At 45.1% G+C, this 24,037-nt stretch overlaps 1 protein-coding gene across 4 annotated transcripts in view; it reads left to right on the top strand.

Annotated features, from left to right (window-relative positions):
• The window catches only part of LOC139422658 (FSD1-like protein), an 83,048-nt gene extending 62,881 nt beyond the window's left edge, over nt 1–20,167 (top strand). For 2 of the 4 annotated variants that reach the window (XM_071173827.1, XM_071173825.1), the window contains 4 exons: nt 4,482–4,576; nt 8,622–8,873; nt 14,144–14,232; nt 17,133–20,167. In XM_071173827.1, the coding sequence (XP_071029928.1) occupies nt 4,482–4,576; nt 8,622–8,873; nt 14,144–14,232; nt 17,133–17,255 (559 nt within the window). In that variant the 3' untranslated portion in view covers nt 17,256–20,167. Of the gene's footprint in view, nt 1–4,478; nt 4,577–8,621; nt 8,874–14,143; nt 14,233–17,132 lie in introns of all 4 variants that reach the window. The other 2 variants (XM_071173826.1, XM_071173824.1) reach the window with 1 other exon arrangement.
• The last annotated feature ends 3,870 nt before the right edge of the window (nt 20,168–24,037 follow it).

Here is a 24,037-nt window from a genome sequence, read left to right as displayed (position 1 = left end):
ATATTAATCACATCAAACTCCTTATATTAATCACATCTAACTCCTTTATTAATCACATCAAACTCCTTTATTAATCACATCAAACTCCTTTATTAATCACATCAAACTCCTTATATTAATCACATCAAACTCCTTATATTAATCACATCAAACTCCTTATATTAATCACATCAAACTCCTTATATTAATCACATCTAACTCCTTATATTAATCACATCAAACTCCTTATATTAATCACATCAAACTCCTTTATTAATCACATCTAACTCCTTATATTAATCACATCAAACTCCTTTATTAATCACATCTAACTCCTTATATTAATCACATCAAACTCCTTTATTAATCACATCAAACTCCTTTATTAATCACATCAAACTCCTTTATTAATCACATCTAACTCCTTATATTAATCACATCAAACTCCTTTATTAATCACATCAAACTCCTTATATTAATCACATCTAACTCCTTATATTAATCACATCAAACTCCTTTATTAATCACATCAAACTCCTTTATTAATCACATCAAACTCCTTTATTAATCACATCAAACTCCTTTATTAATCACATCTAACTCCTTATATTAATCACATCAAACTCCTTTATTAATCACATCAAACTCCTTATATTAATCACATCTAACTCCTTATATTAATCACATCTAACTCCTTATATTAATCACATCAAACTCCTTATATTAATCACATCAAACTCCTTATATTAATCACATCAAACTCCTTATATTAATCACATCTAACTCCTTATATTAATCACATCAAACTCCTTTATTAATCACATCTAACTCCTTATATTAATCACATCAAACTCCTTATATTAATCACATCAAACTCCTTATATTAATCACATCAAACTCCTTATATTAATCACATCTAACTCCTTATATTAATCACATCAAACTCCTTTATTAATCACATCTAACTCCTTATATTAATCACATCAAACTCCTTATATTAATCACATCAAACTCCTTATATTAATCACATCTAACTCCTTATATTAATCACATCAAACTCCTTTATTAATCACATCAAACTCCTTATATTAATCACATCTAACTCCTTATATTAATCACATCAAACTCCTTTATTAATCACATCAAACTCCTTTATTAATCACATCTAACTCCTTATATTAATCACATCTAACTCCTTATATTAATCACATCTAACTCCTTATATTAATCACATCAAACTCCTTATATTAATCACATCTAACTCCTTTATTAATCACATCAAACTCCTTTATTAATCACATCAAACTCCTTATATTAATCACATCAAACTCCTTATATTAATCACATCAAACTCCTTTATTAATCAAGCCAGACAGCACAATTTAATTAATTTATTTTATTTATGGACAGACCGGGACACATTCCAACACTCTGACAGTATTTGTCATTCCCTGTCTGCCTATTGGCTAGGCCCTTGTCATTCCCTGTCTGCCTATTGGCTAAGCCCTTGTCATTCCCTGTCTGCCTATTGGCTAAGCCCTTGTCATTCCCTGTCTGCCTATTGACAACCAGCCAGAATAGAATGGAAGAAGAGCAATTTGGTTGCAGCAAAGTTGCACACTGCCAGGCCCCCTAGATCAGCCAGGCTTCTATAGATCAGCCAGGCTTCTATAGATCAGCCAGGCCCCCTAGATCAGCCAGGCTTCTATAGATCAGCCAGGCTTCTATAGATCAGCCAGGCGTCTATAGATCAGCCAGGCGTCTATAGATCAGCCAGGCGTCTATAGATCAGCCAGGCGTCTATAGATCAGCCAGGCGTCTATAGATCAGCCAGGCTTCTATAGATCAGCCAGGCGTCTATAGATCAGCCAGGCGTCTATAGATCAGCCAGGCGTCTATAGATCAGCCAGGCCCCCTAGATCAGCCAGACACCCTAGATCAGCCAGGCTTCTATAGATCAGCCAGGCGTCTATAGATCAGCCAGGCTTCTATAGATCAGCCAGGCGTCTATAGATCAGCCAGGCTTCTATAGATCAGCCAGGCCCCTATAGATCAGCCAGGCCCCTATAGATCAGCCAGGCCCCTATAGTTCAGGAAGGCCCCTATAGATCAGGAAGGCCCCTATAGATCAGCCAGGCCTGTGTTAATATGTTAAATAGTAGCAGGTATTAAAATGGAAGATCTACCTCCCAGATGTATTTTTTATATGGCGTAAGCTATAGGCCCAATACATTATCACTGCATGTTGACTTTGCTTGAATTGCCCATTGTTATTCTGACCCTTTTTAAAAAATATATATTTCAAATTTTGTAGACTACAAAGTGTTGACGATACTGAATAAGAACTGAAACATGAAGTCACTCATAAAAACAGCATCTCTTTGTTGTATTGGTTGACAGTCTCTCTCTAGTCGTGGGTTTAAAATCTCACAGCATCTCATTGTTGTATTGGTTGACAGTCTCTCTCTAGTCGTGGGTTTTAAATCTCACAGCATCTCATTGTTGTATTGGTTGACAGTCTCTCTCTAGTCGTGGATTTAAATCTCACAGCATCTCATTGTTGTATTGGTTGACAGTCTCTCTCTAGTCGTGGGTTTTAAATCTCACAGCATCTCTTTGTAGTAGCTTTCCTTTATGTTTCTACTTTACTGCAGACACGGTAATCTGAGCCATCTGATTGGCCAGCGGTAGGTCTATAGTTACACTTGATTTGCTCTCTGGGTCCACCGGGAAGGAAGAGTTTGTACCTGCAGACACTTGAAATGGTTCAAAATGGCAACAGTTGATCTACCTGGCGGTGCAGGACAGCTGAATCAGGTGCACCTACCGTCAACAACCTGAGATGAATGAATAACAAAATAGGAACACAAAGCTTTATTGTTGCGTTTTTACACAAATGTTTGCCGATCGACTTGGAGACGCCTTGGAGATGGTCCAGTCGATTGCGATTGCTTGGTGACCACCGCTGTAGATGTATTCCGGCCTTGTCACAGCACTGGTCCTAACAAGTCCAGTCGTATCCTTCCATCCCCTCAATTTCAACCTTTAAATAGTCCCTTACATTGAGATCACATCAAACACAACAACTCATTTTTAATTGCTTTTTTGTTTCTCCTCTCATTGTGTCTATCACCCTTGTTTGCTTGTGTCTAACACGCTTGAGTTTGTGTTGAGGTGTTCAAATAGCCACTTCTTCCGTTGTTTTCTCTTTCTGGTTTTACCAATCTTCTGTCAGCTAGATTGGAGCTTGGAGATGAATATCTAGCTGACAGTAGATTCTACACAGCATCCTTTTTCCCACTCTGCTCTGTTGTCTTGTCTGTAATCACAGGGGGTTGGTGGCACCTTCATTTGGGAGGATGGGCTCGTTGTAATGGCTGGAGTGGAATCAGTGGAATGGTATCTTTTTTTTAAATGTATTTTATTTGACCTTTTTTATTTAACTCGTCAAGTCAGTTAAGAACACATTCTTATTTACAATGACGGCCTACCGGGGAACAGTGGGTTAACTGCCTTGGTCAGGGGCAGAACGATAGATTTTTACCTTGTCAGCTCGGGGATTCAACCCAGCAACCTTTTGGTTACTTGCCCAACGCTCCAACCACTAGGCTACCTGCCGCCTCTACACTCTAACCACTAGGCTACCTGCCACCTCTACACTCTAACCACTAGGCTACCTGCCACCTCTACACTCTAACCACTAGGCTACCTGCCGCCTCTACACTCTAACCACTAGGCTACCTGCCGCCTCTACACCCTAACCACTAGGCTACCTGCCACCTCTACACTCTAACCACTAGGCTACCTGCCGCTTCTACACTCTAACCACTAGGCTACCTGCCACCTCTACACTCTAACCACAAGCCTACCTGCCACCTCTACACTCTACCCACTAGGCTACCTACCACCTCTACACTCTACCCACTAGGCTACCTACCACCTCTACACTCTACCCACTAGGCTACCCTGCCACCTCTACACTCTTAACCACTAGGCTACCTGCCGCCCCTACACTCTAACCACTAGACTACCTGCCTCTACACTCTAACCACTAGGCTACCTGCCGCCTCTACACCCTAACCACTAGGCTACCCTGCCACCTCTACACTCTAACCACTAGGCTACCTCTACACTCTAACCACTAGGCTACCCTGCCGCCTCTACACCCTAACCACTAGGCTACCCTGCCACCGCTACACTCTAACCACTAGGCTACCTCTACACTCTAACTACTAGGCTACCTGCCACCTCTGCACTCTAACCACTAGGCTACCTGCCACCTCTACACTCTAACCACTAGGCTCCCTGCCGCCTCTACGCTCTAACCACTAGGCTACCTGCCGCCTCTACGCTCTAACCACTAGGCTAGCTGTCGCTCCCTGAGTTTGATGCCATTCCATTGTCTCTCTGTTCCAGACATTATTATGAGCAGCAGCCGATCGTCATCAGTCAAAATGTCAGTGTGTTATTGTTGTGTCCTCCCTTCCTCTCTGTGGTAGAAGTGGAACTCCGTCTCCCAAGAGAACGTCAACGACACGGTCGCCTGCCATCAGAGGAGGCAGAGACCGGTTCACTGGAGAGTCCTACACCGTGCTAGGTAGGTCAACACGCTCATCCCTCTGCCCCACACACACACACACCGTGCTAGGTAGGTCAACACACGCATCCCTCTGCCCCACACACACACACCATGCTAGGTAGATAAACACACTCATCCCTCTGCCCCACACACACACACCATGCTAGGTAGATAAACACACTCATCCCTCTGCCCCACACACACACACACACCGTGCTAGGTAGGTCAACACGCTCATCCCTCTGCCCCACACACACACCGTGCTAGGTAGATAAACACACTCATCCCTCTGCCCCACACACACACCATGCTAGGTAGGTCAACACACACACCATGCTAGGTAGGTCAACACACACACCGTGCTAGGTAGATAAACACAACGTTACCACATCACTGGGCTTGGTAAACACTACCAAACTTACATATATTTTAATGTGCCATGTATTCCTATATTGGGCAATCTGTCAACGGGAACTGATCCATATCTATGACTGGGTAAACACAACCAACCCATAATGACTGACGGGTAGCTAAGCCAATAGGGCTGCTTTCCCAGACACTGATTAAACAGCATGTTCAATAAGTACAGGATCAGGTATAATCTATGTCTGAGAAGCCAGTCCATTGTGTAATTGGGTGTCTTGAGACACACCCATAAACACACAAGTCTCTACCCACGTAGTATAGTCATTAGTAGGTGAATTTGGCCCAAGGGTGACTTTTATTTGGGGTTTCAAAGTTTTCTGGGCAATTTTTTAAAACTTTTTTTTTTTAATATGCCGTCTCCAAATGATTTGTAATTATGTTCTGGCCCCCTGACCATCTGCTCAATTAATACAGCGTCCCATGGCTGAATCTTGTTGATGATCCCTGATTTCTTTTAACGTAGTAAGATAGCTGAACAGCTGTTGAGCAATGAGCAGATAAGACGTGAAACTCAGAGCACATTTTGTCTAACGTCTGTTGATTTATTGGCACAGAAGAGAAACATTTTACAATCAGCTAATTATTTAATCATATAATATCCGGCCCTAGGTGACACAAGTATGGTCAACACAGCAGGCATTTCTAATCGACCTGGCCCGGGTATCCTGGAATGACATCGACCTCATCCCGTCAGTAGATGATGCCTGGCTATTATTTAAAAGTGCCTTCCTCACCATCTTAAATAAGCATGCCCCATTCAAAAAAATTACAACTAGGATTAGATATAGTCCTTGGTTCTCCCCAGACCTGTCTACCCTTGACCAGCACAAAAACATCCTGTGGCGTGCTGCATTAGCATCGAATAGCCCCCGTGATATGCAACTTTTCAGGGAGGTTAGGAACCAATACACACAGGCAGTTAGGAAAGCTAAGGCTAGCTTTTTTAAACAGAAATTTGCATCCTGTAGCGCTAATTCCCAAAAGTTTTGGGACACTGTAAAGTCCATGGAGAATAAGAGCACCTCCTCCCAGCTTCCCACTGCTCTGAGACTAGGAAACACTGTCACCACAGATACCTTGTCCGCTATGCAATCTGGGTTCCGAGCTGGTCATGGGTGCACCTCAGCCACGCTCAAGGTACTAAACGACATCATAACCTGCCATCGATGAAAGACAGTACTGTGAAGCCGTATTCATCGACCTGGCCAAGGCTTTCGACTCTGTCAATCACTGTATTCTTATCGGCAGACTCGACAGCCTTGGTTTCTCAAATGATTGCCTTGCCTGGTTTACCAACTACTTCTCTGATATAGTTCAGTGTGTCAAATCGGAGGGTCTGCTGTCCGGACCTCTGGCAGTCTCTATGGGGGTGCCACAGAGTTCAATCCTCGGGCCGACTCTCTTCTCTGTATATATCAATGATGTCGCTTTTGCTGCTGGTGATTATCTCAAACACCTCTATGCAGACGACACCATTCTGTATACTTCTGGCCCTTCTTTGGACACTGTGTTAACAAACCTCCAGATGAGCTTCAATGCCATACAACTCTCCTTCCGTGGCCTCCAACTGCTCTTAAACGCAAGTGAAACTAAATGCATGCTATTCAACCGATCACTGCCCGCACCTGCTCGCCCGTCCAGCATCACTACTCTGGACGGCTCTGACTTAGAATATGTGGACAACTACAAATACCTAGGTGTCTGGCTAGACTGTAAACTCTCCTTCCAGACTGACATTAAACATCTCCAATCCAAAATTACATCTAGAATCGGCTTCCTATATCACAACAAAGCATCCTTCACTCATGCTGCCAAACATACCCTCGTAAAACTGACCATCCTACCGATCCTTGACTTCGGTGATGTCATCTACAAAATAGCCTCCAACACTCTACTCAACAACCTGGATGCAGTCTTTCACAGTGCCATCCGTTTTGTCACCAAAGCCCCATATACTACCCACCATTGCGACCTGTACGCTCTCGTTGGCTGGCCCTCGCTTCATATTCGTCGCCAAACCCACTGGCTACAGGTCATCTGTAAGTCTCTGCCAGGTAAAGCCCCGCCTTATCTCAGTTTACTGGTCACCATAGCAGCACCCACTTGTAGCACGCGCTCCAGTAGGTATATCTCACTGGTCACCCCCAAAGCAAATTCCTCCTTTGGTCGTCTTTCCTTCCAGTTCTCTGCTGCCCATGACTGGAACAAACTGTAAATATCTCTGAAGCTGGAGACTCATATCTCCCTCACTAGCTTTAAGCATCAGCTGTCAGAGCAGCTCACAGATCACTGCACCTGTACATAGCTCATCTGTAAAAAGCCCTTCTATCTACCTCATCCCCATACTGTATTTATTTATGTATCTTGCTCTTTTGCACCCCAGTATCTCTACTTGCACATTCATCTTCAGCACATCCTACCATTCCAGTGTTTAATTGCTATATTGTAATTGCTTCGCCACCATGGCCTATTTATTGCCTTACCTCCCTTATCTTACCTCACTTGCACACACTGTATATATACTTTTTGTTTTCTTTTGTTCTACTGTATTATTGACTATGTTTTGTTTATTCCATGTGTAAGTCTGTGTCGAATTGCAATGCTTTATCTTGGCCAGGTCGCAGTTGCAAATGAGGACTTGTTCTCAACTAGCCTACCTGGTTAAATAAAGGTGAAATAAGAAATACATTTAAAAAAACACTATATATATATATAATAATGATATAAACTATGCCTCTGGAAGCAACGTCTGCACAAGAACTGTTTGTCTGGAGCTTCATGAAATGGGTTTCCGTGGCCGAGCAGCTGCACACAAGCATAAGATCACCAAGCGTCGGCTGATGTGGTGTAAAGCTCACTGTAATGGAAACGTGTTCTCTGGAGCAGTGGAAACATGTTCTCTGGAGCAGTGGAAACGTGTTCTCTGGAGCAGTGGAAACGTGTTCTCTGGAGCAGTGGAAACGTGTTCTCTGGAGCAGTGGAAACGTGTTCTCTGGGGCAGTGGAAACGTGTTCTCTGGGGCAGTGGAAACGTGTTCTCTGGAGCAGTGGAAACATGTTCTCTGGAGCAGTGGAAACCTGTTCTCTGGAGCAGTGGAAACATGTTCTCTGGAGCAGTGGAAACATGTTCTCTGGAGCAGTGGAAACGTGTTCTCTGGAGCAGTGGAAACATGTTCTCTGGAGCAGTGGAAACGTGTTCTCTGGAGCAGTGGAAACGTGTTCTCTGGAGCAGTGGAAACGTGTTCTCTGGAGCAGTGGAAACGTGTTCTCTGGAGCAGTGGAAACGTGTTCTCTGGAGCAGTGGAAACGTGTTCTCTGGGGCAGTGGAAACGTGTTCTCTGGGGCAGTGGAAACGTGTTCTCTGGGGCAGTGGAAACGTGTTCTCTGGAGCAGGGGAAACATTCCTACATCTAGTGGAAAGCCTTCCCAGAAGAGTGGAGGCTGTTATAGCAGTAATGTTCCAACATCTAGTAGAAAGCCTTCCCAGAAGAGTGGAGGCTGTTATAGCAGCAAAGGGGGGACCAACTCCATATTAATGCCCATGATTTTGGAATGAGATGTTTGACGAACAGATGGCCACATGCTATTGGTCATGTAGTGTAATATAATATGTTGATAATATAGTCTCTCCCCCCCAGGTGATACCAGTATGGACTGTGGTCAACACTACTGGGAGGTGAAAGCCCTTAAAGACTGTAAGTCCTACAGTGTTGGGGTCTCCTACAGGAACCTGGGAAAGTTTGACCAGCTGGGTAAGACCAACACTACCTGGTGTATCCACATCAACAACTGGCTACAGCCCTCCTTCGCTGCCAAGCACAACAACAAGGCCAAGAGCCTGGACGGCACCGCGCCTGGACGCATCGGGGTCTTCTGTGACCTGGACTCAGGTGGGTTTATACAGTATAATATGAGGGGTTATTCAACACACTACGAGGTCCGGGGGTCTTCTGTGACCTGGACTCAGGTGGGTTTATACAGTATAATATGAGGGGTTATTCAACACACTACGAGGTCCGGGGGTCTTCTGTGACCTGGACTCAGGTGGGTTTATACAGTATAATATGAGGGGTTATTCAACACACTACGAGGTCCGGGGGCCTTCTGTGACCTGGACTCAGGTGGGTTTATCTTAACACCCGTACTACTGTAAGTTGTTTCCAGTTAAAGCCTGTTGGATCCCGTTATATCTTAAGTTATTTCCAGTTAAACCAAATGGAGAACATTAGATTTACAGGTTGTTGTGTGTTTTACAGTCCGGAAATGGGAAACTATATCCCTGGAGTGACTGTGACCCGTGACACATGCATAGGCCATCGGATACCGCCATATTGGATTTCAGCCATCTCTTTCCCCCAGGAAATGACTGTAGAGTAAATTACTTCCCACTGGGCCTCCATCCTCCAGGAAACGACTGTGGAGTAAATTACTTCCCACTGGGCCTCCATCCTCCAGGAAATGACTGTGGAGTAGATTACTACCCACTGGGCCTCCATCCCCCAGGAAATGACTGTGAAGTAGATTACTTCCCACTGGGCCTCCATCCCCCAGGAAATGACTGTAGAGTAAATTACTTCCCACTGGGCCTCCATCCTCCAGGAAATGACTGTAGAGTAGATTACTACCCACTGGGCCTCCATCCCCCAGGAAATGACTGTGGAGTAAATTACTACCCACTGGGCCTCCATCCTCCAGGAAATGACTGTAGAGTAGATTACTACCCACTGGGCCTCCATCCTCCAGGAAATGACTGTAGAGTAGATTACTACCCACTGGGCCTCCATCCTCCAGGAAATGACTGTAGAGTAGATTACTACCCACTGGGCCTCCATCCCCCAGGAAATGACTGTAGAGTAGATTACTACCCACTGGGCCTCCATCCTCCAGGAAATGACTGTAGAGTAGATTACTACCCACTGGGCCTCCATCCCCCAGGAAAAGACTGTAGAGTAGATTACTACCCACTGGGCCTCCATCCTCCAGGAAATGACTGTAGAGTAGATTACTACCCACTGGGCCTCCATCCCCCAGGAAATGACTGTAGAGTAGATTACTACCCACTGGGCCTCCATCCTCCAGGAAATGACTGTAGAGTAGATTACTACCCACTGGGCCTCCATCCCCCAGGAAATGACTGTAGAGTAGATTACTACCCACTGGGCCTCCATCCTCCAGGAAATGACTGTAGAGTAGATTACTACCCACTGGGCCTCCATCCCCCAGGAAATGACTGTAGAGTAGATTACTACCCACTGGGCCTCCATCCTCCAGGAAATTACTGTAGAGTAGATTACTACCCACTGGGCCTCCATCCTCCAGGAAATGACTGTAGAGTAGATTACTACCCACTGGGCCTCCATCCCCCAGGAAATGACTGTAGAGTAGATTACTACCCACTGGGCCTCCATCCCCCAGGAAAAGACTGTAGAGTAGATTACTACCCACTGGGCCTCCATCCTCCATGAAATGACTGTAGAGTAGATTACTACCCACTGGGCCTCCATCCTCCAGGAAATGACTGTAGAGTAGATTACTACCCACTGGGCCTCCATCCCCCAGGAAATGACTGTAGAGTAGATTACTACCCACTGGGCCTCCATCCTCCAGGAAATGACTGTAGAGTAGATTACTACCCACTGGGCCTCCATCCCCCAGGAAAAGACTGTAGAATAGATTACTACCCACTGGGCCTCCATCCTCCAGGAAATGACTGTAGAATAGATTACTACCCACTGGGCCTCCATCCCCCAGGAAATGACTGTAGAGTAGATTACTACCCACTGGGCCTCCATCCTCCAGGAAATGACTGTAGAATAGATTACTACCCACTGGGCCTCCATCCTCCAGGAAATGACTGTGGAGTAGATTACTACCCACTGGGCCTCCATCCTCCAGGAAAAGACTGTAGAGTAGATTACTACCCACTGGGCCTCCATCCCCCAGGAAAAGACTGTAGAGTAGATTACTACCCACTGGGCCTCCATCCTCCAGGAAATGACTGTAGAGTAGATTACTACCCACTGGGCCTCCATCCCCCAGGAAAAGACTGTAGAGTAGATTACTACCCACTGGGCCTCCATCCCCCAGGAAATGACTGTAGAGTAGATTACTACCCACTGGGCCTCCATCCCCCAGGAAATGACTGTAGAGTAGATTACTACCCACTGGGCCTCCATCCCCCAGGAAATGACTGTAGAATAGATTACTACCCACTGGGCCTCCATCCCCCAGGAAATGACTGTAGAGTAGATTACTACCCACTGGGCCTCCATCCCCCAGGAAATGACTGTAGAGTAGATTACTACCCACTGGGCCTCCATCCTCCAGGAAATGACTGTAGAGTAGATTACTACCCACTGGGCCTCCACCCTCCAGGAAATGACTGTAGAGTAGATTACTACCCACTGGGCCTCCATCCCCCAGGAAATGACTGTAGAGTAGATTACTACCCACTGGGCCTCCATCCCCCAGGAAATGACTGTAGAGTAGATTATTACCCACTGGGCCTCCATCCTCCAGGAAATGACTGTAGAGTAGATTACTACCCACTGGGCCTCCATCCTCCAGGAAATGACTGTAGAGTAGATTACTACCCACTGGGCCTCCATCCCCCAGGAAAAGACTGTAGAGTAGATTACTACCCACTGGGCCTCCATCCTCCAGGAAATGACTGTAGAGTAGATTACTACCCACTGGGCCTCCATCCCCCAGGAAATGACTGTAGAGTAGATTACTACCCACTGGGCCTCCATCCTCCAGGAAATGACTGTAGAGTAGATTACTACCCACTGGGCCTCCATCCTCCAGGAAATGACTGTAGAGTAGATTACTACCCACTGGGCCTCCATCCCCCAGGAAATGACTGTAGAGTAGATTACTACCCACTGGGCCTCCATCCTCCAGGAAATGACTGTAGAGTAGATTACTACCCACTGGGCCTCCATCCCCCAGGAAAAGACTGTAGAATAGATTACTACCCACTGGGCCTCCATCCTCCAGGAAATGACTGTAGAATAGATTACTACCCACTGGGCCTCCATCCCCCAGGAAATGACTGTAGAGTAGATTACTACCCACTGGGCCTCCATCCTCCAGGAAATGACTGTAGAATAGATTACTACCCACTGGGCCTCCATCCTCCAGGAAATGACTGTGGAGTAGATTACTACCCACTGGGCCTCCATCCTCCAGGAAAAGACTGTAGAGTAGATTACTACCCACTGGGCCTCCATCCCCCAGGAAAAGACTGTAGAGTAGATTACTACCCACTGGGCCTCCATCCTCCAGGAAATGACTGTAGAGTAGATTACTACCCACTGGGCCTCCATCCTCCAGGAAATGACTGTAGAGTAGATTACTACCCACTGGGCCTCCATCCTCCAGGAAATGACTGTAGAGTAGATTACTACCCACTGGGCCTCCATCCCCCAGGAAATGACTGTAGAGTAGATTACTACCCACTGGGCCTCCATCCCCCAGGAAATGACTGTAGAGTAGATTACTACCCACTGGGCCTCCATCCCCCAGGAAATGACTGTAGAGTAGATTACTACCCACTGGGCCTCCATCCTCCAGGAAATGACTGTAGAGTAGATTACTACCCACTGGGCCTCCATCCCCCAGGAAATGACTGTAGAGTAGATTACTTCCCACTGGGCCTCCATCCCCCAGGAAATGACTGTAGAGTAGATTACTACCCACTGGGCCTCCATCCCCCAGGAAATGACTGTAGAGTAGATTACTACCCACTGGGCCTCCATCCCCCAGGAAATGACTGTAGAGTAGATTACTACCCACTGGGCCTCCATCCCCCAGGAAATGACTGTAGAGTAGATTACTACCCACTGGGCCTCCATCCCCCAGGAAAAGACTGTAGAGTAGATTACTACCCACTGGGCCTCCATCCCCCAGGAAAAGACTGTAGAGTAGATTACTACCCACTGGGCCTCCATCCTCCAGGAAATGACTGTAGAGTAGATTACTTCCCACTGGGCCTACATCCCCAGGAAATGACTGTGGAGTAGATTACTACCCACTGGGCCTCCATCCCCCAGGAAATGACTGTAGAGTAGATTACTACCCACTGGGCCTCCATCCCCCAGGAAATGACTGTAGAGTAGATTACTACCCACTGGGCCTCCATCCCCCAGGAAATGACTGTAGAGTAGATTACTACCCACTGGGCCTCCATCCCCCAGGAAATTACTGTAGAGTAGATTACTACCCACTGGGCCTCCATCCTCCAGGAAATGACTGTGGAGTAGATTACTACCCACTGGGCCTTCATCCCCCAGGAAATGACTGTAGAGTAGATTACTACCCACTGGGCCTCCATCCCCCAGGAAATGACTGTGGAGTAGATTACTACCCACTGGGCCTCCATCCCCCAGGAAATGACTGTAGAGTAGATTACTACCCACTGGGCCTCCATCCCCCAGGAAATGACTGTAGAGTAGATTACTACCCACTGGGCCTCCATCCCCCAGGAAATGACTGTATAGTAGATTACTACCCACTGGGCCTCCATCCCCCAGGAAATGACTGTAGAGTAGATTACTACCCACTGGGCCTCCATCCCCCAGGAAATGACTGTAGAGTAGATTACTACCCACTGGGCCTCCATCCCCCAGGAAATGACTGTAGAGTAGATTACTACCCACTGGGCCTCCATCCCCCAGGAAATGACTGTAGAGTAGATTACTACCCACTGGGCCTCCATCCCCCAGGAAATGACTGTAGAGTAGATTACTACCCACTGGGCCTCCATCCCCCAGGAAATGACTGTGGAGTAGATTACTACCCACTGGGCCTCCATCCTCCAGGAAATGACTGTAGAGTAGATTACTACCCACTGGGCCTCCATCCTCCAGGAAATGACTGTGGAGTAGGCGACTACAAACAAGGCTTTTCTTCTTCCCAGAGGATCAAAATTATATTTTAATCATGCTCTCTGTGCTTGTAAAGTGGTACAGTCTTTCTCCCTACATAGTGCACTACTTTTGACCAGGTGGCCTATTCCCTATACACTGCTTTTGACCAGAGCCCATAGCGGTAGTTCACTATGTAGGGAACAGGCTACCATTTGGGATTGTAGGCTGTGCTTGAACAAGTGAAGTGGATACAGTAGTTTGTCTTAAATAACAGTTTTTCTCGTCCACAGGACAACTGTCCTTCTACAACGCTGAAACCAAGCAGTTGATCCACACGTTCAAGGCTAAGTTTAGCCAACCTGTAGTACCAGCCTTCATGGTAAGTCCTGTCGGGTGTCATGGCCGATGCACTCCTACTCGTGACTGTATATTATACCAGAGAACCTGTCCTGTTATCAAGACCTAGATGACACCAATAGGTAACAAGTTACAGCGTGAACGTGTTATAACAGGTCCCTACAGGGTTATCAGGGCATTTATGTCACGCTATGTAACCGCTCATATTTAGGTATCTTTAATAGATGCATTATGCCAATAACATTGTAGTGTCGTCATTTTGTCTGTTCTCAAAAGTGTGCTCCTGTCATACCAGTGTTGGTGAATTTGGGGCGGCAGCGTAGCCTAGTGGTTAGAGTGTAGGGGCGGCAGCGTAGCCTAGTGGTTAGAGTGTAGGGGCGGCAGCGTAGCCTAGTGGTTAGAGTGTAGGGGTGGCAGCGTAGCCTAGTGGTTAGAGTGTAGGGGCGGCAGCGTAGCCTAGTGGTTAGAGTGTAGGGGCGGCAGCGTAGCCTAGTGGTTAGAGTGTAGGGGCGGCAGCGTAGCCTAGTGGTTAGAGTGTAGGGGCGGCAGCGTAGCCTAGTGGTTAGAGTGTAGGGGCGGCAGCGTAGCCTAGTGGTTAGAGCGTTGGACTAGTAACCGGAAGGTTGCAAGGTCCAATGCCCCGGGCTGACAAGGTACAAATCTGTCGTTCTGCCCCCTGAACAAGGCAGTTAACCCACTGTTCCTAGGCCGTCATTGAAAATAAGAATTTGTTCTTAACTGACTTGCCTCGTTAAAAAAAGGTCAAATAAAAATATATATATGCCATAAAGCCATACCACGATTTGAAATTATGCTTATATATATATATGCCATACTTCTATGCCATACTACTATATATATATATGCCATACTTCTACAACACTGAAACCAAGCAGTTGATCCACACGCATGTATCAGCCCCATTTCCCACTCCGTTCGGTACAGGCCCCCCGAGTTACCTTCTTCTCACTGAGGTCAATGGTGAATTAAGATCCCCACGGGGTTGAAATCTCAGGGTCAATGTTAGGGATCAAATCGTGTAGTCGGGGGTCATATCATAACTCTTTCATAACTAATTTACAGCCCTACTCCACATCACAATTAAGTTGTTCATATGGGTCTATAATGCACACATGAAAGGTCTATGTATAAATTCTATGCAGTCAATGTAAAGTCTAATCTATTTTTCCATCCATAAAGCGTTTTATAGCTAAGCACTTCACGGTAATTAACTGTGCAGTTTACCACTGAACTATAACACCAACCAACCAACATGAAAGTCAATGTGCTGTCATTTTCTATTTTCCCATTTATAAAACATTTATAAAAACATGCTTCACTTACCAAAACCAACACGGAATATGAAAGGAAACATTTGATTTTGGTTTTCCAGATGTAGCACATAAATCTATTGGACCCAAGATGTTCAACAGATCTTACTATTGACGTGTTGACTTTAAAATAAAATAAAAAATCATATTCAGTGTATTCAAATTTGAATTACTCATTTCAGAATAGCTGGCAATAACTATTTTAGTGGGTAAAACATACTAACACTGTGGTAAAGCTAGCTAGCATTCCCCCCCTTTTCACTAATGTAGCTAGCTAGCATTTTCCCCCCTTTTCACTAATGTAGCTAGCTAGCATTTCCCCCCTTTTCACTAATGTAGCTAGCTAGCATTTCCCCCCTTTTCACTAATGTAGCTAGCTAGCATTTCCCCCTTTTCACTAATGTAGCTAGCTAGCATTTCCCCCATTTTCACTAATGTAGCTAGCTAGCATTTCCCCCATTTTCACTAATGTAGCTAGCTAGCATTTCCCCCCTTTTCACTAATGTAGCTAGCTAGCATTTCCCCCCTTTTCACTAATGTAGCTAGCTAGCATTTCCCCCCTTTTCACTAATGTAGCTAGCTAGCATTTCCCCCCTGTTCACTAATGTAGCTAGCTAGCATTTCCCCCCTTTTCACTAATGTAGCTAGCTAGCATTTCCCCCCTTTTCACTAATGTAGCTAGCTAGCATTTCCCCCCTTTTCACTAATGTAGCTAGCTAGCAGCTAGCTAAGCCGTTGGCTATAGAGCCCCACAGTGGAAGTATCATAATACCCATAAAACCTAGCGGTCAAACAGGGAAATGGTTCCAATCATTTTTCCCCTAGTGGATTTGTAGAAACACAAAGGGCTGTGTTTCGTCTAGGCTTACCCAGGTGTGACCTATTGATAACCATGTAAATCTCTCCCGGGTGTGATGTATTGATAACCATGTAAATCTCTCCCTGGTGTGATGTATTGATACCATGTACATCTCTCCCTGGCATGATGTATTGATAACCATGTACATCTCTCCCTGGCATGATGTATTGATAACCATGTAAATCTCTCCCAGGTGTGACGTATTGATAACCATATTTGTTCCATTTTATTTGGGGGTTTTTCTTATTTTTTTCCTGTGAAGCGCATTGCGTTGCTTTCATGTCTGAAATGTGCTATATTAATAAAGCTTGGTTTGACTCAAATTCTTATTTTCAATGACGGCCTAGGAACAGTGGGTTAACTGCCTGTTCAGGGGCAGAACGACAGATTTGTACCTTGCCAGCTCGGGGGTTTGAACTTGCAACCTTCCGGTTACTAGTCCAACGCTCTAACCACTAGGCTACCCTGCCGCTAGGAGGGTACCTCACCTTCTCTTCACGTGTTATTCTACATACCTGTGAAATGTACTGGATATGCGTAGGCATCGCTGTTTCCAGTGTTCAGGCAAGAGGCTTCCTTGGTCTACCAGGAATCCTTGTTGAAGCTTGTGCTCAGTCCATAGCTCTGTTCATGTTGTCATAAAGTGGCAGCAGTTTCCGAGCCATGTGTCTTTATAACTCCCTCCGTGACGATGATCGTGTTCTTTACGTGTGTGTGTTTGTTGTGCTCCAGGTTTGGTGCGGAGGACTGAGCCTCAGTACAGGCATGCAAGTCCCCAGTGCAGTCAAGAGTTTCCAGAAGACCGAGAACGGCCTGGGAGGATCCAACAGCAGCCTCAACAGCATGGCCCAGTAGCCCACACACTCACGGGCTACATCTGGAACAGCACCCTATTCTCTACTCAGTGCACTACTGTTGCTCTATGCGGGCTCTAGTCAAACGTAGTGCACTATATAGGGAATAGGGTTCTATAGGGCTCTGTTCTAAAGTAGTGCACTATATAGGGAATAGGGTTCCATAGGGCTCTGGTCTAAAGTAGTGCACTATATAGGGAATAGGGTTCCATAGGGCTCTGGTCTAAAGTAGTGCACTATATAGGGAATAGGGTTCCATAGGGCTCTGGTCTAAAGTAGTGCACTATATAGGGTTCCATAGGGCTCTGGTCTAAAGTAGTGCACTACATAGGGAATAGGGTTCCATTTCAGACGCAACCAATTATGAACTGAACTTGCTCCTCTGACTTCCTGCTTTCTGTGCAAGTACAACCCCTTCCTGTTTCTGATCTGTCAGTCAACCCGAGCTGCCCGCTTCAGATGCACTGCGAGACATGAGAAACGCTGAGCATTGGAGGAACAAAACCAGCCTCGCCTTCACTCCTCTCGCAGTTTAACCAAGCCGCTCCAGACCCTTAGAGGGTGTCATCATGCATCAGGGCTCTCCAAGCCTGTTCCTGGAGAGCTACCGTCCTGTAGGTTTCCACTGACCCTAACCTAGCACCTGATTCTAATAATAATAGCTGATTGATAAGCTGAATCATGGGTTGGAGCAAACTTACAGGGGGGGTAGCTCTTCAGGAACAACCAATAACCCAGCTGCAGCATTAAGGGTTAGTGGAACCCTCTTTACCATGTTCCAAATCGCTTAGGGTTCGAATATTAAATGAAGATTCTCATTCTGGATCAGGAATGCTAGACGTTTAATCAGGGAATAGATGAGTGCACTTAGTTTTTTTTTTCCTCCTTTTTGTTTTAGTTAGAATACTGAGTTTTTAGATCATTCTGTCTCTCTCTGAAGTGTGAATGTCTGTTTTATGGCATGCCGAGAAAACCAACCTGATTACTTAACAGCTCCTATATTGACTTTTGTGTGTGTGTGTGTGTGTGTGTGTGTGTGTGTGTGTGTGTGTGTGTGTGTGTGTGTGTGTGTGTGTGTGTGTGTGTGTGTGTGTGTGTGTGTGTGTGTGTGTGTGTGTGTGTGTGTGTGTGTGTGACTATGGCAGTCATGTCAGTGAATGGATTATAACTCCTCCCTCTCTCGTAGAGGCGTCGTTTTGGTTTGAACCCTCAGTCTCTTCACTACTGAACAATACCTTGTCCGAACTAAACTGCAGGTTTGCACACAATACAGTACCTGAAGTTAGGGTTGACTTAAGTGATGGATGTTGCACAGGGAATGATAACATATGATTCAGTTCTGTTTTCGTCTCATGCTTACATGTCCTGTGCACCAGGCTCAGTGTGACCCAAATCACACCCTATTCCCTATATAAAGTGCACTACTTTTGACCAGGGCTCCTATGACGATCCCTGGTCATGCACTAAGGCCCTATGGGGCCTGGGCAAAAGTAGTGCCCTATATAGGGAATAGGGTGCCATTTGGGAAGCAGTCTTGGAACCTAGACGTCAAGAGTGTGGTGGTCTGTGTCTGTACGTCATTGAGAAGTGTGTGTGTTCCTATTCATATCTTATGGCACCTTATTCCCATTGTATAGTGCACTAGTGCCCTAAATAGGGAATAGGGTGCCTTTTAAGGACCCTCCTATTACTGTACCTTTTTAAAGCGTTCAGAGGTTCATCTCATGATATCGCTCACAAACGGCAGTCCTTAAAAATGAGGTACATTTTTTGAAAAGGGTGATAGACATCAGATATACACTGAGAGTGCAAAACATTAAGAACACCCCTTTTTGCCCTCAGAACAACCTCCATTTGTGGGGGCATGAACAAGATGTTAAAAGCGTTCCACAGGGATGCTGGGCCATGTTAACTCCCAATGCTTCCCACAGTTGTGTCATGTTGGCTGGATGTCCTTTGGGTGGTGGACCATTTTTGATAAACACGGGAAACTGTTGAGCGTGAAAAACCCAGCAGCTTTGCAGTTCTTGACACATTCAAACCGGTGCGCCTGGAACCTACTACCATACCCGTTCAAAGGCACTTAAATCTTTTGCCTTACCCATTTACCCTCTGAATGACACACATACTCTATCCATGTCATCTACACTGATTTAAAGTGGATTTAACAAGTGACATCATAAGGGATCATAGCTTTCACCTGGTCAGTCATGGAAAGAGCAGGTGTTCCTAATGTTTTGTCCACTCAGTGTCTACATGATTATATTGATACATAAGGTCATCATCAGTTAGAATGAGATGTCTGTCATATTGTGTCAAAACCACCAAAGATTATGTTTAGTGAGAGGAAATTGATATGGGAATACTTTATATTCTGCCACCTGGTGTCTGGATGATGTCACTACAATAATTCAGGACGAGATCCTAAAGCCAGACACATCTCTCTCTGACCACTACAGCCAGACACTTATCTGACCACTGCACACAATACCTTTCTTCATACATTTACTTAGTTTGGGGATTTTGTTTTGAAATAATAATTTTATTTGACATAATTTATGCATATCAGTGGTCTCAATGCTGAATATGTCACATTTACCTGGATTATTAGAGAGAGACTGATTCAAACTAAATAACGGACCTTTTTGTGCATCAATATCATGTTGTGTATACTGGTCGAACTCTTTTCAATGTTTGGTTATTTCCTTTTCCTACCATGTTTTCCTTCTTCCTGCTGTTCTGTGTTGGGCCGTTAGAGGGAGAAGGACATCTCCGCTTCTCTTCATGTGGGCCAACCTTTTCAGTTATACTGTATTCACATTGTTTTGTGATATTTGACTGCAAACATGTGACTCTTTAGATATGTCCACCTCTCCATTGAAACACCAAATAAACTGTTTTCACCCCCTGGAAACCTGGCAAAATTTTTGCTTTATCTTTCTCGTTGACTTTAAACTATGAAGCGTATTGAGGCAGGGTTGATTGAAAAGTGAATCAATTCTCTGTGTTTTATTTTAGCTTACAAACATTTTGAGTTTTCTAAACCACATGGTAGAGTAATTGGATTCTCTGTTTGTCTATGTGGGCCTGCTGTATGCTTACTACTGGTACAAAATGTCATACTCTCACAGATGGCCATTCCATTTGTAAGATGGCACCGGAGAAGAAGGCAGACGTTTTTTTTGTAGTTTTTTTGTGTTTTTTTTGTTTGTACATTTTTGTTTTTATTTTGTACATAATGTTGCCGCCACCGTCTCTTATGACCGAAAATAACTTCTGGACATCCGGACTGCGATTACTCACCACCTTTAATGTGTCTGACGAGGCCGACACCAACGATATACTGCTTTCTCGGGAACAGGCCCAGATCCCCCATGATTTGCATGAAGAGTAGGTGGAGAAAAAAGGGGCCGGAGGGCAGGCTGCCTTCTGAGAATTCGTAGGCGATAGAATAAAGCCCCACTACCTTGAACGTTTGCTAGCAGAATGGAATCTTTGGACGATAAAGTAGATGACCTACGTGGAAGATTAAACTACCAAAGGGACATTCAAAACTGTAGTATCTTATGCTTCACAGAGTCGTGGCTGAACAACGACACTATCAACATGCAGCTCGCTGGTTATATGCTGTACCGGCAGGATAGAACAGCGGCGTCTGGTAAGACAAGGGATGTGGCGGAGTATGTATATAGGTAAACAACAGCTGGAGCACGAAATCTAAGGAAGTCTCAAGGTTTTGCTCACCTGAGGTAGAGTATCTCATGATAAGCTGTAGAACACACTATTTACCAAGAGAGTTTTCATCTGTATTCTTCATAGCTGTCTATTTACCACCTACTCCACATACAGAGACACATACAAGCTCTCCCTCACCCTCTATTTGGCAAATCTGACCATAATTCCATCCTCCTGATTCCGGCTTACAAGCCAAAATTAAAGCAGGAAGCTTTAGTGTCTCGGTAAATAAAAAAGTGGTCAGATGAAACAGATGCTAAACTGCAGGACTGTTTTGCTATCACAGACTGGAACATGTTCCTGGATTCTTCCAATGGCATTGAGAAGTATACCACCACATCAGTCATTGGCTTCATCAATAAGTGCATTGATGACGTCGTCCCCACAGTGACGTACATATCCCAACCAGAAGCCATGGATTACAACAACACCCGCACTGAGCTAAAGGGTAGCGCTGCCGCTTTCAAGGAGTGGGACTCTAACCCGGAAGCTTACAAGAAATCCTGCTATGCCCTCCGACGAACCATCAAACAGGCAAAGCGTCAATACAGGACTAAGATTGAATCACACTACACCGGCTCCGACGCTCGTCAGATGTGGCAGGGCTTGCATACTATTACGGACTATAAAAGGGAAGCACAGCCGAGAGCTGCCCAGTGACACGAGCCTACCAGACAAGCTAAATTACTTCTTTGCTCGCTTCGAGGAAAGTAACACTGAAACATGCATGAGAGCATCAGCTGTTCCGGATGACTGTGTGATCACACTCTCCGTAGCTGATGTGAGTAAGCCCTTTAAACAGGTCAACATTCACAACGCCGCAGGGCCAGACGGATTACCAGGACTTGTACTCCGAGCATGCGTTGACCAACTGGCAAATGTCTTCACTGACATTTTCAACCTTTCTCTGACTGAGTCTGTAATACAAGCATGTTTCATGCAGACCACCATAGTCCCTGTGCCCCGAGAACACTAAGGTAACCTGTCTAATTGACTACTGACCTGAAGCACTCACGTCTGTAGCCATGAAGTGCTTTGAAAGGCTGGTCATGGCTCACATCAACACTATTATCCCAGAAACCCTAGACCCACTCCAATTTGCGTACTACCCCAACAGATCCACAGATGATGCAGTCTTTATTGCACTCCACACTGCCCTTTCCCACCTGGACAAAAGGAAAACCTATGTGAGAATGCTATTCATTGACTGCAGCTCCGCATTCAACACCATAGTGCCCTCAAATCTCATCACTAAGCGTAAGGACCCTGGGACAAAACAGGGTAGTGCGTACGGCCCAGTATATCACTGAGGCCAAGCTTCCTGCCACCCAGGACCTCCTATACCAGGTGTGTATAAAAATGTCAAAGACTCCAGCCATCCTAGTCATAGACTGTTCTCTCTCTGCTACCGAATGGCAAACACTACCGGACCGCCACGTCTAGGTCCAAAAGACTTCTTAACAGCTTCCACCCCCAAGCCATGAGACTCCTGAACAGCTTCCACCCCCAAGCCATGAGACTTCTGAACAGCTTCCACCCCCAAGCCATGAGACTCCTGAACAGCTTCCACCCCCCAAGCCATGAGACTCCTGTACAGCTTCCACCCCCAAGCCATGAGACTCCTGAACAGCTTCCACCCCCCAAGCCATGAGACTCCTGAACAGCTTCCACCCCCCAAGCCATGAGACTCCTGTACAGCTTCCACCCCCAAGCCATGAGACTCCTGAACAGCTTCCACCCCCCAAGCCATGAGACTCCTGAACAGCTTCCACCCCCAAGTCATGAGACTCCTGAACAGCTTCCACCCCCAAGTCATGAGACTCCTGAACAGCTACTGCTGCTCTTTCATTATTTTGTATCTTTTTTAACTAGTTTTGTTTCTTAACTGTATTGTTGGTTAAGGGCTTGTAAGTAAGCATTTCACTGTTGTATTTGGCGCATGTGACATACACTTTGATTTGCTTGGATCTTGTGCTCTACCTTGGCAAATAAAGGTGCAGTTTCAGTCATATCGAATACCAGTATTGAATTCCAGTCTTTTTGAATGAAGCTTTGAATGAAGCTGTGTCTGCATGTGTGGTATTACAATTATACACTTCAATAGTGTTTACCAATCCTTGTCCTGGGACATCAATGGTTACACATTGTAACTATGCAATAAACTAGAAAATGATTTAACAAGTTAAAGGCTGATTTTGTAATTCATATATATATATAATTTTAAAAAACAGTACACTCCACTTCTTATGCATCATGTAAATACTCTCCAACCGGTTCATCTCAGTATCTAATTTCCTTCATCTGCATTGATCTGATAAAAACAGGATAGGTGTAGTATTTCATCAAATGAGACTTAATTTCAACCAGGAGAGAATGTGAAACACTTTATTGAAAGAAGTTCATTATCCAAGGGTTATAAATAGATAATACATGCATTATAAATACAAGTTCAATCTGTACTTCAATGCACATCTGGTGTTCATTATAAAAACAGAGGAAGAAAGAGGAGGTGGGGAGAGGTCTAAAAGACAAAGAGAAAGAGGTAAGAGCAGGGAAGACAGCTAATGATTAATGAATTGCAGTGCTACCCTAATATTCTCTCAGTTCATCACAATTATATAATAGTTTCTCTAGTTGTGTCTCCTAGCCAGCCTTGGGCTCCCAGTCGGACCGAAGTTTATCTTGAGAGCAGGAGAGGTGGCGACGACTGGGGGTTGGCATCCCCTCTCACGTCAAAACATACCTGCAGACGAGAGACAGATGGAGAGAGAGCGATAAGCATGTTTAAGCCTTGTGTTTTTTTTGTCATTCTAACACTGTCAGTCATCATAATCATCAGGAGGTGAAATGCAAAACGGACCTTGGATCATTAACTCTGGGACTACTGCATCTCTATCTGTATTTCAATGTAAAGCATCTCTTTAATAATACTTCCTGTATAATATAAACTGACCTGGGATCATTAACTCTGGGACTACTACATCTCTTTAATAATACTTCCTGTATAATATAAACTGACCTGGGATCATTAACTCTGAGACTACTACA

The sequence above is a fragment of the Oncorhynchus clarkii genome, chromosome 12 (assembly GCF_045791955.1).
Source record: "Oncorhynchus clarkii lewisi isolate Uvic-CL-2024 chromosome 12, UVic_Ocla_1.0, whole genome shotgun sequence".
NCBI classification, from domain to species: domain Eukaryota; kingdom Metazoa; phylum Chordata; class Actinopteri; order Salmoniformes; family Salmonidae; genus Oncorhynchus; species Oncorhynchus clarkii.
Note: the sequence above shows the minus strand (reverse complement) of the source record. Positions and strands in the feature narration are given on the sequence as shown.